The sequence below is a fragment of the Corvus cornix genome, chromosome 1 (assembly GCF_000738735.6).
Source record: "Corvus cornix cornix isolate S_Up_H32 chromosome 1, ASM73873v5, whole genome shotgun sequence".
NCBI lineage: Eukaryota > Metazoa > Chordata > Aves > Passeriformes > Corvidae > Corvus > Corvus cornix.
Window position 1 is genome coordinate 84,406,681 of NC_046332.1, and position 11,391 is coordinate 84,418,071.

Genomic DNA, 11,391 nt, shown 5'->3' on the forward strand with positions numbered 1-11,391 from the left:
GCGCTTCCGCAGCGGCCGGAAAGACGCGGCCGGTGACGGTCCCTCCCTGCCGCTCCGGGCCCGGCGCTGCCGATGGGGCCCGGTCGCCTCTCGTATTCCCTGCTGTTGTGCTGCCGGCGGGCGGTGGCGGCTCTGGGCGCGCCCCGGTGCTGCTCGCTGCCCGCCCGCCCGCTCAGCGCCGCCGCTCCGCTCCGGGCCCCCGTGCGCCCGCCGGGCACGGGCGGCGGAGCGCTGTGGAACGGGGCGGCGGGAGGCGGCGGGGATGGAGAAGAAGAAGAAGAAGAGGAGGATGAGGCTGCACTGGAGGAGCTGCTGGGCCCGTCTCCGCTGGCCCCGCGGCCCGGCGCGCAGCGCGTTGCCATCGTGCACCCCGCGGTCAAGTGGGGCCCGCAGAAGTCGCCGCTCACCACGGGTGCGGGGCTGCGGGGAGCGGGCGGACTCCCAGAGCGCTAGGAGTGCATCCAGGCGGTTTGGAATGGACTGCCCCGGGAGGTGGTGGAGTCACTGGCCCTGGAGGTGTTTAAGAAAAGACTGATGGTAGCAGTCAGTGCCATGGGCTATTGACATGGTGGTGTTCGGTCACAGGTTGGGCTCGATGATCTCAGAGGTCTTTTCCAACCGAATTGGTTCTGTGGCTAGGGCCGCTAGTGTGAAGTGGACCCGCTGTTAACAGCGGTGAAACCGCGAAATGCGGCTTGCAAAGTACAGGCTTGGATGGAAGGTCTCGGTCACTCTTTCCTTCTTTGACAACTTCTAAGACAAGGAGCTGTTAGTGAGTGTTGGCAGGCCTGTGCTTTGACTTGCAAATCACTCAAACTGTGTGTTGGACGGCAGAACGCCTCAGTGCAGGCTGGTCAGGGAAACAGCCGGGTGTCCCCCTTATTAGCACGATGTTAATTGCCTTCAGCCATCAACCGCACTGCCTGCCCAGGTGGGCTGGAGTCCCTTGGCCTTAGGCTTGCCCAGAAGTTGGCTGAAGAGCAGAAATACCCTTTTGTCCAGAGAAGAGAGCGCAGTGAAGGTGAAGTCTTGTATAAATCCTCTCAGGGACTTAGGTACTTTAATGCAGTTACTTAGTGATGCAGTCACCAATAATTAATTCCTCTGTAAGGACATTTTTTAGGACTACTATTAGATTTCTCTCAGAAATCCTTGCAACTAGCTAATATATATGCATTAATCACACACAATTAAGATACATGATGAATTTGATGCTTTCTTCAAACACTTGTCTAATTATGAAGCTGTAATAGTAAGGATTAAAGCATCTTGTAAATTAGCTTTTTATGTATAGAACCAGAATGGTTTGGCTTGGAGGGAACCTTTAAAGGGTTAAAAATCTAGTCTGACCCCTCCCCCCCCCCCACCGCCACCACCCAGGAATGAGCCAGTACATCTTCTGCTGGACCAGGTTGTTCAGACCCCCATCCAACCTGGCCTTGAATGTTTACAGGACCACCACCTCTCCAGGCAACCTGTTCCAGTGTGTCACCACCCTCATTGTAAAAACCTTCTTCCATATATCAAATCTAAATCAAATCTCTTAGTTTAAAACCACTGCAACAGGTCCTGCTAAAAAGTCTGTCTCCATCTTTCTTATAAGCCCATTCTAAGTAGTGAAAGGCTACAAAAAGGTCTTCCCAGGAGCCTTCTCCAAGCTGGACAACCCCAACTCTCCCAGCTTTTTCCCACAGGAGAGGTTGCACCTGTCTGATCATCTTTGTGGCTGGATGCAGCACTCCAGATGGGGTCACGCCAGAGCAGAGCAGAGGGGCAGAATTTCCTCCCTCGCCCTGTTGACCACACTGCTTTTGATGCAGCCCAGGACACATTTGGCTCTCTGGGCTGCAAGCACGCAATGCTCCGTCATGTCCAGCTTCTCATCCACCAACACCCCTGAGTCCTTCTCAGCAGGGCTGCTCTCAATCTGTCCATCCCCCAGCCTGTATGAATATACTGGGGGGTTGCCCTGACCCAGATGCAGGACCTTGCACTGATTCATGTTGATCCTCACTAGTTTTCTGTGGGCCCATTTCTTGAGCCTGTTCATGTCCTTCTGGATGGCAAGAGACAGGTTATATATGATACTTACTCTTTTATTCCAATTTATTACGTGATGAACCTAAATCTTGTTTAGTTTTATTAAGCTGCTAATTATAACAAATTGTTGCATTGCAGAATGAAGTTTTTAACCTTTTCAGAATTTACCTAAGTGACAATTTTACAACTGAAAAGTAGGTAAAATATGAAGGCATCTTTCTGTCTAAACATACAGAAGAATAGCAATGGTCTTTTTCCATTTATTTAGGCCCTCCAGATGAAGAGCCTGATGTCTGAACAAATGTTTTGGAATGATTGTTGAAACACCACAGACACTACAGGAAATCTCTGTATTTTACAAGAAACATAAACAATATGAGGAGAAAGTGGATCATAATTATCTTTAAAAATATATTACCTTTTGGACCAATGTAACCTATTTCATGTATGTTATGTTTTGCTGTCTAGAGAAACTTGACACATTTGTTCTGAAGAGGAAAAGTTTGGTATATCAAGCCTAGATCTGCTGATCTGATATCCTCGTGTAGTCTTCATGATTTCACAAAGTCCTCAAAAATCATTGCTTTGCAATGTCCATGTTAAAAACTCAAAAGTAATTGATGAACCGGAATACAGGATTCAAATCTGCTGGTTTTAGCAAGTCACAAACCAGTTTAGGTCTGTTATGAATAAGTGGCTGGGAAGTTAACAGCAGGATATCCCATAATTCCTAAATTATTGCTGCAAAACACCGAGGTGTTAATTGTGTGGCTTTGGGCTCATCTGAAATAACAGATTTTCCAGCTAGTTATTCATTTCACTTAGTGAGGAAAAAAAGCTTGGAGATTTCTTTCTTGACAGTACGATTAAAAATTCTTCTAAACCAACAACCACAGAAATAATATATACCAGCAGAAAGATGCTTTGTGTGATAAAATTGCATCAAACTGTTCAGTTACTCTGATTAGAGGTAAGACACTTCGCTCGTTGTGCTAGAAGTTAAAGGAAATACCCTAGCAGAGTTTCAGTGTAGCTTAGTCTTTCCATGTTCATGCATGTATGTAGTTATTGGAGATCTGAGCGGAGTTATGATGGTACCTTGTAACCTTTATTTCTTTTTTCTGTTATTGTTATGTTCCTGAAGCTGAATTACAGATTGCCGAAGCCGTTGCTCTTGTAGATACCCTTCAGAACTGGACAGTTTTAGATAAAATAATTATTCCTACAAGAAATCCCAACAAGAAGTTTGTTTTTGGCAAAGGAAACTTTCAGGTTTTGACAGGTAAGGACTGAGATCTTTCAGCACTGCATCACTCTAAATGGAAGACTTTTGCAGCCAAACTGTTCGAGGATAGGTGTGAGAGCTGAAGAGAGGGAGAATTTTGTTTATCCATCATACAGGTTTGCAGACAAACTTGAAAGAATTTTTAAGGTTGCAAAAGCAACACAGAATAGACATAACCCCTGCTCACTGAAAATGTCTGAGGCAACTCAGTCCATAAGTTTATGTGATTGACATAAGTGACACTGATGCTGTTCTTGGTACAGTACTAAATTAGCAATTACAACTGCTCTATGAACAAAGAATATGGTGCCATTTGATGTTCTATGAGCATTCTGCTCAGTGAAAAATGGTTTATAGTCTGGGCATTTTAAAAAGAGGTTGACATTTAACACTGTATTTTGCAATCATTATCCATCTTTTAGAAAAGATTAAAAAATTGCCCCATGTGACAGCTGTCTTCTTGAATGTGGAAAGAATATCTTCACTAACAAAGGTAATTAAATATAATATCAAATCATATTCTTTGCATCAGTATTGTTTGGAAGCTATTGATGTTATGAGAAGTGGTCAGTTAAGATTCTCAATTTGCAAATGTTGCAAATATGAAGCACCAGGACTGAGTTTTGTTGGAAAGAATCATAACATCTACTGCATTTGTCCAGTTTATATATATATATATATGTATATGTTTCCAGCTCTTGTGCATGAAATTTTCCAGCAGCTTAGTATAATTTATTACAGACTCTGCTCCCACATTTGCCACTGGCCCTATTTAAAGTGTTGAAAAAGTTACTCAGTGGGGTTTTTTACAAAATGGTGGTGTTAACACAGCTTTTGTTAAGAAGAATGTCAACATTTTGGATTAGCTATGTGCTCAAGTTTCTATACTTGTAATGGATAGCATAGTTTTTTTCCTATGCTGTGGATGCTGAATTGTATTTTGAATATGAGGTGTAAATTCAGAGCAAGCTTATAGTTGAATGTTTCAAATAGTTAAACTTTCATTCCTAGCCCTTAAAAAGAAACATTGAGGGGTGCAGCACACTCCAGTATTTTAACACTGGCAGTAAAACAACTGGTACATGAACCACAGATACTCTTAGACAAGCTGAAATAAAAACTTTTTATTTCATGCATCATGCGGGGTGTAAAGTGTATGCAAACTCTGCAAGCAAACATTAATGCTTTGCTGGTAGTTTTGAATGCTTTCCCTAATTATAAAATGAAGAGATGACACATATCTCTAATAGATGGTTGTCTCAAGTGCTTCCATTTGTTGATGAAAGGGAAGCTTAAAAGGCTTCATTTCAATTTCCTAGTTTTTAGAAAAATTCTTTATTTTATAGTATGAATTCTTTTAGTACTAGATTTGCTAAATTTTTTTTTCTTTTCACAAATATAGATCTTAAGAGCAATTAAAGGATTAAAGAAAGTGTTTGAGAACATGTATACAACAATTATTCTGAATTTTAGAGATGGCATAGGGAAACTACTGCATGCATACTTTAAGTGTCTTGCTGAATTAGAGCAAGACTGAGGGGTTTGGGTTGGTTGGGGGTTTATTAAGTATTTCATTAAAAGCTTGCTATTAAATAATTTTCCTGCATTCCTCTATTGTTTGCAAGTTTTAGTAATCTTTCTTCTTCTCCTGTGTTATCCCTATCCTTTCCCAGTCCAGTATTTCATAATTATTTTTTACAAGGATTTAACCACTGACATTCTTGATTCTGAGATACACTGTTAAGACCTGTTGCAAGAATCCATAAAGGGCAATGGGAGGATTCTCGCTGAATTTGATGGGCCAAGACATAAGTTCTACTTTCTAAGCTCTCTTTAACTCCTCTCTTTGTGGTCAACCAAATTTCGACTTTGCATGCTCATAATGATTGTCCGTCCATTGCAATAGAATCCTGAGATCCCCCGAGTTCAAGTGTCCACCAGCTGACTAACTGTACTTGCTGTGTAGGAGTTGATCTAGTGATACTGTGGGGGACAGAAGACATCTCGGTTGTTTTGTCTTACATGGCTAAAGAAAGAACTGGAAGGTGCCTGGGGCGTGCAAGTCTTTGACAGATACACCGTGGTACTTCACATTTTTCGTTGTAATGCCCGGACAAAGGAAGCAAAACTGCAGGTAGCATTGGCTGAAATTCCACTTCTCAGGTACCTCAAGCTGTGCAAATCACATATCTATACATTTTAGTGACTATTTATTTACAGTAACAAAAACCAGCAATATTTACTATAAAGAAAAAATACATAGGTGTTCAGTGATTGATTAGAGCATAGAATTATTTACTATAATGTCATTATTTTAAGCTTCTGCAGTGCTGACAGGCAAAAACCAGAATGTGTTCAATAATCTTACAAAATGTATTTCTCATGTAAAGGTCCCGGTCCTTTCTAAGACAGAAGATGGATTGCAAGGATCTGTAGGAATTGGATATGTGTATCCCATATATGATCTGTAGGAATTGGATATGTGTATCCCATATATGAAATATGTGTATCCCATATATGAAGATTAATTTATATTTAAATTTTCCATATGTGGCATTGAAATGTGTACATGGCAGTGGATGTATTAGAGGTATCTTTGGCTCTCTGAAATTTCAGAATAGCAATTATAATTTACTGAGAGAGTTGTATGCTTTTTCAAGCTACAGTTGAGCCAGGAAAATCTGGATTTTTTTTCTCCAGGCTTCTTGCCATGAGCAGGTTTTATTTACAACTCAGTCATTTAGTGGTTTTATTTGTACTGTCAGAATACCACTACTCCTTCACCATTTTTAAGCATTTTAGTATAACTGGATTAAAGAAAATTGCTTCTGCTGCCAGGTCAAATCTGAAAAGTGAGGTGTCTCAGCGAGATCAGCAGAGAGGTGGTTCAAGATACATCATGGGCTCAGGTAAGGTCTAAATATTCTCATGAATTAGAGGATTTTTTTCTCCATAGCCTTTAAACAAATTCAGTTGCATCTTATTTGGAGGAGGTCAGGAGGAAAACAGTGTTTTAAGCATCTAATTAAACAAATGTACAAAAATTTATTGGAAAGTAAGTTAAATAATAAGGTTTGAGTCTGTAGTGGCTCAGTAAGTGGTCAAGGACTGACTGCTGCCACAGGGATTGTTTGTAAGTGTACATGGATTTTTTAGAGTGGTTAGTGTATGTTTTATAATTACTTATTCACTTTCTTAGGCAAGAATATGTAGCTTTAGGTGCTTATTTTTAACTTCACAAGCCTTAGTGCTAACTCACTTGATTTCCAAATACATCTTTACAGTTTCCCTTGTAAACTATTCTGCCAGTTCTCCATTTGTATTTTTTCAGGTGAAACATTTCTAGAAACACAGAATCGTGTATTGAAAGAAAAAGAACTTAAAATTAGGAATGCCCTGGAGAAACTAAGGAGAAAAAGGGCTTTACTTAGAACTCAGCGCAGAAAGTGTGAGTTCCCGATGGTCTCAGTAATGGGCTATACCAACTGTGGTAAGCAAAACCTCCTGAAATCATAACACAAAAGAGCTTATATTGTCTAATTTTTAATTAGAAACTCTAGCCAGAATCTCACTTGTGTGTGAATAGGCTTCGTATTTTAATTAGTTTCTTTAATTGTGTAATGAATATTTGTCAGTTAGGATATAGTTAGGAAAGCAAATTAAGCTGCTTGGGTTTTTTCAGTCCGGAGAAATGCCTAGCACCTATTGTGCCAAAAAGATTTTATATACAGTGCTGAAGAGTGCACTGTTAATGCCCCTTTATATGAATCTCTACGGCTTGATCAGAATGGGTACAGAAAAGCACATGGGTATTTAGATCACCATGGAGGCTTGAGGCACAGGAAGACAATTGAAAGTTGGCTATTGATCTGAGAAACCTGCTTAAGGAGCACTGCAGCTTTTCATGGATTATGTGTAGCATTCTGAGATGTGTTCCTAGGAGAATCTAAATAAAGCTAAAGGGGGTTTTTCTGCTTTTTTTGGTTTGGTTTGATTTGGTTTTTTAGCTTACACAAGTGAATTCTTACACAAGGCATAAATAGAGTTTGGACTAGACACTTTTTTCAGGTTGCATTATCTTAAGACAATTTCATTTTCTTGTTCAACTCCTTTGAAAAACCTACCTTGTACTAATTTTGTAACTTGTATACTCAAAGGTTTGGATTATACTGTATGTTTTTCTTAAATGTCATACTTCCATACTTTTAAAACTGAAGATTCAAATATAAAGATTTTGTATAGACATAATTGAAATACTTAAATTAGGCTATATACTGAGCACTTCAGTGATAAAATATGTGAAATATTCATTGAGTCAAATAAATGTCTCTAGTAGTATGTTCATGAGGAAATGCCCAATAAAGGCCTCAGCCTAATAAGGTATATATTATTAGTGCTTCTGTTTATTTTTTTATTTAGCAAGTAAATTATTTTATTTGACAGCAGAAGCACTGGGGAGTGTGTAAGTGCATGCTTCCTAAATGCTGTCATGGCAGTGCTCTTGAGAGAGTCTTACAGCTGAGAGATGTGGGTAGGTCACTTTGCAGGTCAAATCAGTCTTTGATCATCTTGTGATTTCATAGCACAGCTGTAGATACCAGTAGGTGATGACATACATGATCTTAAACTGAATTCCAGGTTATAAAATGTAAGACTGTCTTTGGATTTCTTACCATCATATAAAAAACTGATCACAAGCTACAATTAAACGACTAAAATAGATGTGAAGATATATGTTACATCATACATTTCACCTGAGCCTTGCAAATTAAATTTTACTTGGAACAAGCCATTAAAATCTTGTCCTTTTTTTATTTAATTAGGGAAAACTACTTTGATCAAAGCCTTGACTGGGGAAGCAGGACTTCAACCCAGGGATCAGCTGTTTGCCACTCTGGATATTACAGCCCATGCTGGCTATCTGCCCTCACATATGGCAGTTATTTATGTTGACACCATTGGGTTTCTGACTGATCTTCCACATAATCTGGTTGAGTCCTTTTCAGCTACACTAGAAGAAGTGGCTTACTCAGTAAGTAGTAGACTATAAAAATTGAGAAATAAAATTAATTTCCTTTTAGATAATCCTCACCCCTTCAAAACAGGAGAAGTTAATTGACATGTTGTTCTTAGCAAAGTATCTGGCTGACTATAGTAATCTCCTAAGATAATGATGTAAGTATCTTAAAATAAACCAATTTTCTTATACTTTAATTATGCAGAACATACAGATATTAAGAGATTTCAGAAGGGCTTATTGGGAGTATATGTGTCCTCCTCCATGATACTTAAACCAGATAAACCGGATTTTTCTGATTAAATATCTGAACAGTGCATCCAAGTCAGTCAAAGCTAGCTTTCCTGGGAGTTAAAAATGAAATGGAGCCTCTGAAATGATCTGATTTTTACTTAGGGTTTCCTGTAGAACTACAAGTGGGTGATTGTGATGTGATGCAGGCAGCATGTAATAAATATAAAGGTACTTTTCCAATTATTTTCTCATTAAAGTTATTTTCCTGTGTTATAACGAAGTGTAAAGCTGCATAGATACACACAGATATTTAAACAAAAATCCTTTATCATAAAAGGTAATGAAATTCAGTGGTAGCTAGATGCCAGAATGCTGCTAAAGATCAGACTTCACCATGTAATAGCAGGGTTTTCAAAAGCTGGCTGAAACCATCCTGTTTGTCACTAACTTTGAAGTGTTAAATGAAAGGCAAGAAATTTACTTCTAATTATTTTTCAAAAGTTTAAAGCAATGTCTTGAGCAAAGATGATGAAACAATTTGAATGCAAATGTTGAGTTTGGTTGCTTGGTTTTTATCATGGCAAACGTGTATACACTTGAAACTGGTAACTTTTGTATTAAGCTTTTTAAGTGAAGCACCAGTAATAGTATCCTGGGAGCTAAGCATAAGGATAATCTTCTATATTTTGAATGTAAAAACAGAATTACAAGTTACATGGGGGGTTTTCCTTTTGTTTTTGAAAGTTTAGCAGCTATGACTCTTCTGAAAGTTTTTTTTAGAGACCACTCTTTTTAATCTCCAGTGTTTTTGAAGCCTTATTGTTACAAAGCCTTGGCTTTGAAAAAAAATGGATCAATTATTTGAAATCTGATTCTGTAGCTAGCTTGATTGACAACATTTGCTTCAGGTTTGTTGGAGGCAGTTTGTGCTCACTAGCGGTGAAAGACTAAGCTGCTACAGATTTTCTTCCATCATGACCTAAGAAACAGTAGTACTGTTTTAGTAATTAATTTTACAGTGCTAATCTGCCAGTGTATTATCCAATAGAGAGGAAAGTATTTTACATGAATTAGCAATGCAAAAATGGTATACAATCTCTACAGCCTGGTAACAGGTGTTGTATATTGATCTTTGCTAGGATCTGATCGTTCATGTGAGGGATATTACTCATCCAGAAACCATCCTCCAGAAAGCAACTGTTCTGTCAGTTCTGAGGAATCTTAATCTTCCTAGCCACTTACTGGACTCAATGGTAGAAGTTCATAACAAAGTGGATTTGATAGAAAGGTAAGCAAGAGATGCTAAGTGTACTTAAACATTTCTTATGTTCTGGAAGCTTTTTAATTCTTAGTCTAGAAAAGAGATCCCACACTTCAGAATATATTTAATAGCATTTCTCAATATTCTACATATGTAACTGTGGTCTGAAAATGAATTGTCTTTTAATTACCAAAGAAATCACTTGAGTCATACAAGAAGTGGACTCTGTAGAAGGTGTCATTATAAAATAACTCAGTTAAATTGTCCATGCTTGGAATATTATCACAATCTAATCTTCATTAATAAATGTGCTAGCAATTAATTTTCTTTCAGGTATAAACCCACTGAAGAAAATGCTTTAGCTATTTCTGCTCTGCATGGGCATGGTTTAGAAGAACTGAAACAAGAAATAGAGAAAAAAATACTGACAGCAACAGGGAAGATGATTCTAACAGTTAACATCAACTTAGAGGGACCTCAGCTAAGGTAAATAATTCTGAATTGTATTAAGGACTTGGAGAAATATTAAACACTTAATCATGCATGTCTTAAACTTTTCAATTCATATCATACTGATTTGAATCTGCATTAAGAATAACAGAGATAATTATCAATGTTTTGTGACCTGTTGACAAAAAATAGCCCTACTAGATACACTGGAGAAGTGAAGCAAAGCACTTCATCTTTTAAAATGTTATCTGGATAGGAACCTTTTGACCTAGACCAAGGCTCACATTTTGTGCAGCGTGTCATACCTTTAAGATACCTTAATATGCTTTTACATTTACAGTTGGCTCTATAAAGAAGCAACAGTTCAGGAGGTGGAAGTCATGCCTGAAGATGGCACAGCCAGGGTGAAGGTGATAATCAGCAGTTCTGCTTTTGGCAGGTACAAAAACCTCTTTCCCAACAGTCAGATTTTCATGTCATGAAACTGCATCCTGTTCCAGGAGAAGAAACTGATCTCCTCAAGATGATGTGAAATGAAGTGAAGGACCTGTTGGTCTCACTGCTGAACAGTTTGTTTTTCTTTGCCACTTGATGTTTTTGGCACATTTTAGAAATGGACGCTGTTTCAGAAAATTTCCATATGGAAACAGTAAAAGTTTTGAGCTTAACTTTGTCAGCAAGTACCAGGACAGCATTCAGTTTTTTATGTTAAACCTGTTGTTGGCTATAAGCTGCGGACCTCAAACACATGGAATGGCATCTGACTTAACCTTCAAAAAAGTACCAAGTTTCTTGTATCATATAAATAAAGATTTTTACCGCCTTTTTCAGAAGAAAATAGTATTTATTATAGTTAAAGTGTTTCAGATGGTCTTTGGAAAATGAAAGTTAGTAAACAAAAGATAGTTGGTTGTATATAAATAATGAAGGTAAATATGTGCTCAAGCAGAATGCATGAATGTAAGTAAAATAACTGCCATGTCTTATTGCAGTGAAGAAAAAAAAAAATCATAATTAAGGCATTGAATAAAGTTAGCTGTGAACATCTTTTACCCATACAGTTTTCTTGCCTACACTTAATTTATCCACAGTGCCTATTACTAT

General features: G+C 38.5%; 1 protein-coding gene across 1 annotated transcript; it reads left to right on the forward strand.

Annotated features, from left to right (window-relative positions):
• Positions 1–19: 19 nt before the first annotated feature.
• Positions 20–11,343, forward strand: GTPBP6 (GTP binding protein 6 (putative)). The gene is made up of 10 exons (XM_039570185.1): positions 20–412; positions 3,185–3,322; positions 3,748–3,818; positions 5,358–5,488; positions 6,164–6,234; positions 6,657–6,815; positions 8,149–8,357; positions 9,716–9,864; positions 10,171–10,323; positions 10,628–11,343. The coding sequence occupies exons 1-10, from the start codon at positions 73–75 to the stop codon at positions 10,767–10,769; spliced, it is 1,563 nt and encodes a 520-aa protein (XP_039426119.1). The 5' UTR covers positions 20–72; the 3' UTR covers positions 10,770–11,343.
• Positions 11,344–11,391: the final 48 nt, after the last annotated feature.

Bases quoted from the DNA above. Each gene is read 5' to 3' on its own strand.
- GTPBP6 (XM_039570185.1), top strand. From the start codon at position 73: ATGGGGCCCGGTCGCCTCTCGTATTCCCTGCTGTTGTGCTGCCGGCGG. The intron at 6,235-6,656 runs GTAAGGTCTAAA...GTATTTTTTCAG, and splicing joins AAGATACATCATGGGCTCAG to GTGAAACATTTCTAGAAACA. The intron at 9,865-10,170 runs GTAAGCAAGAGA...ATTTTCTTTCAG, and splicing joins AAAGTGGATTTGATAGAAAG to GTATAAACCCACTGAAGAAA.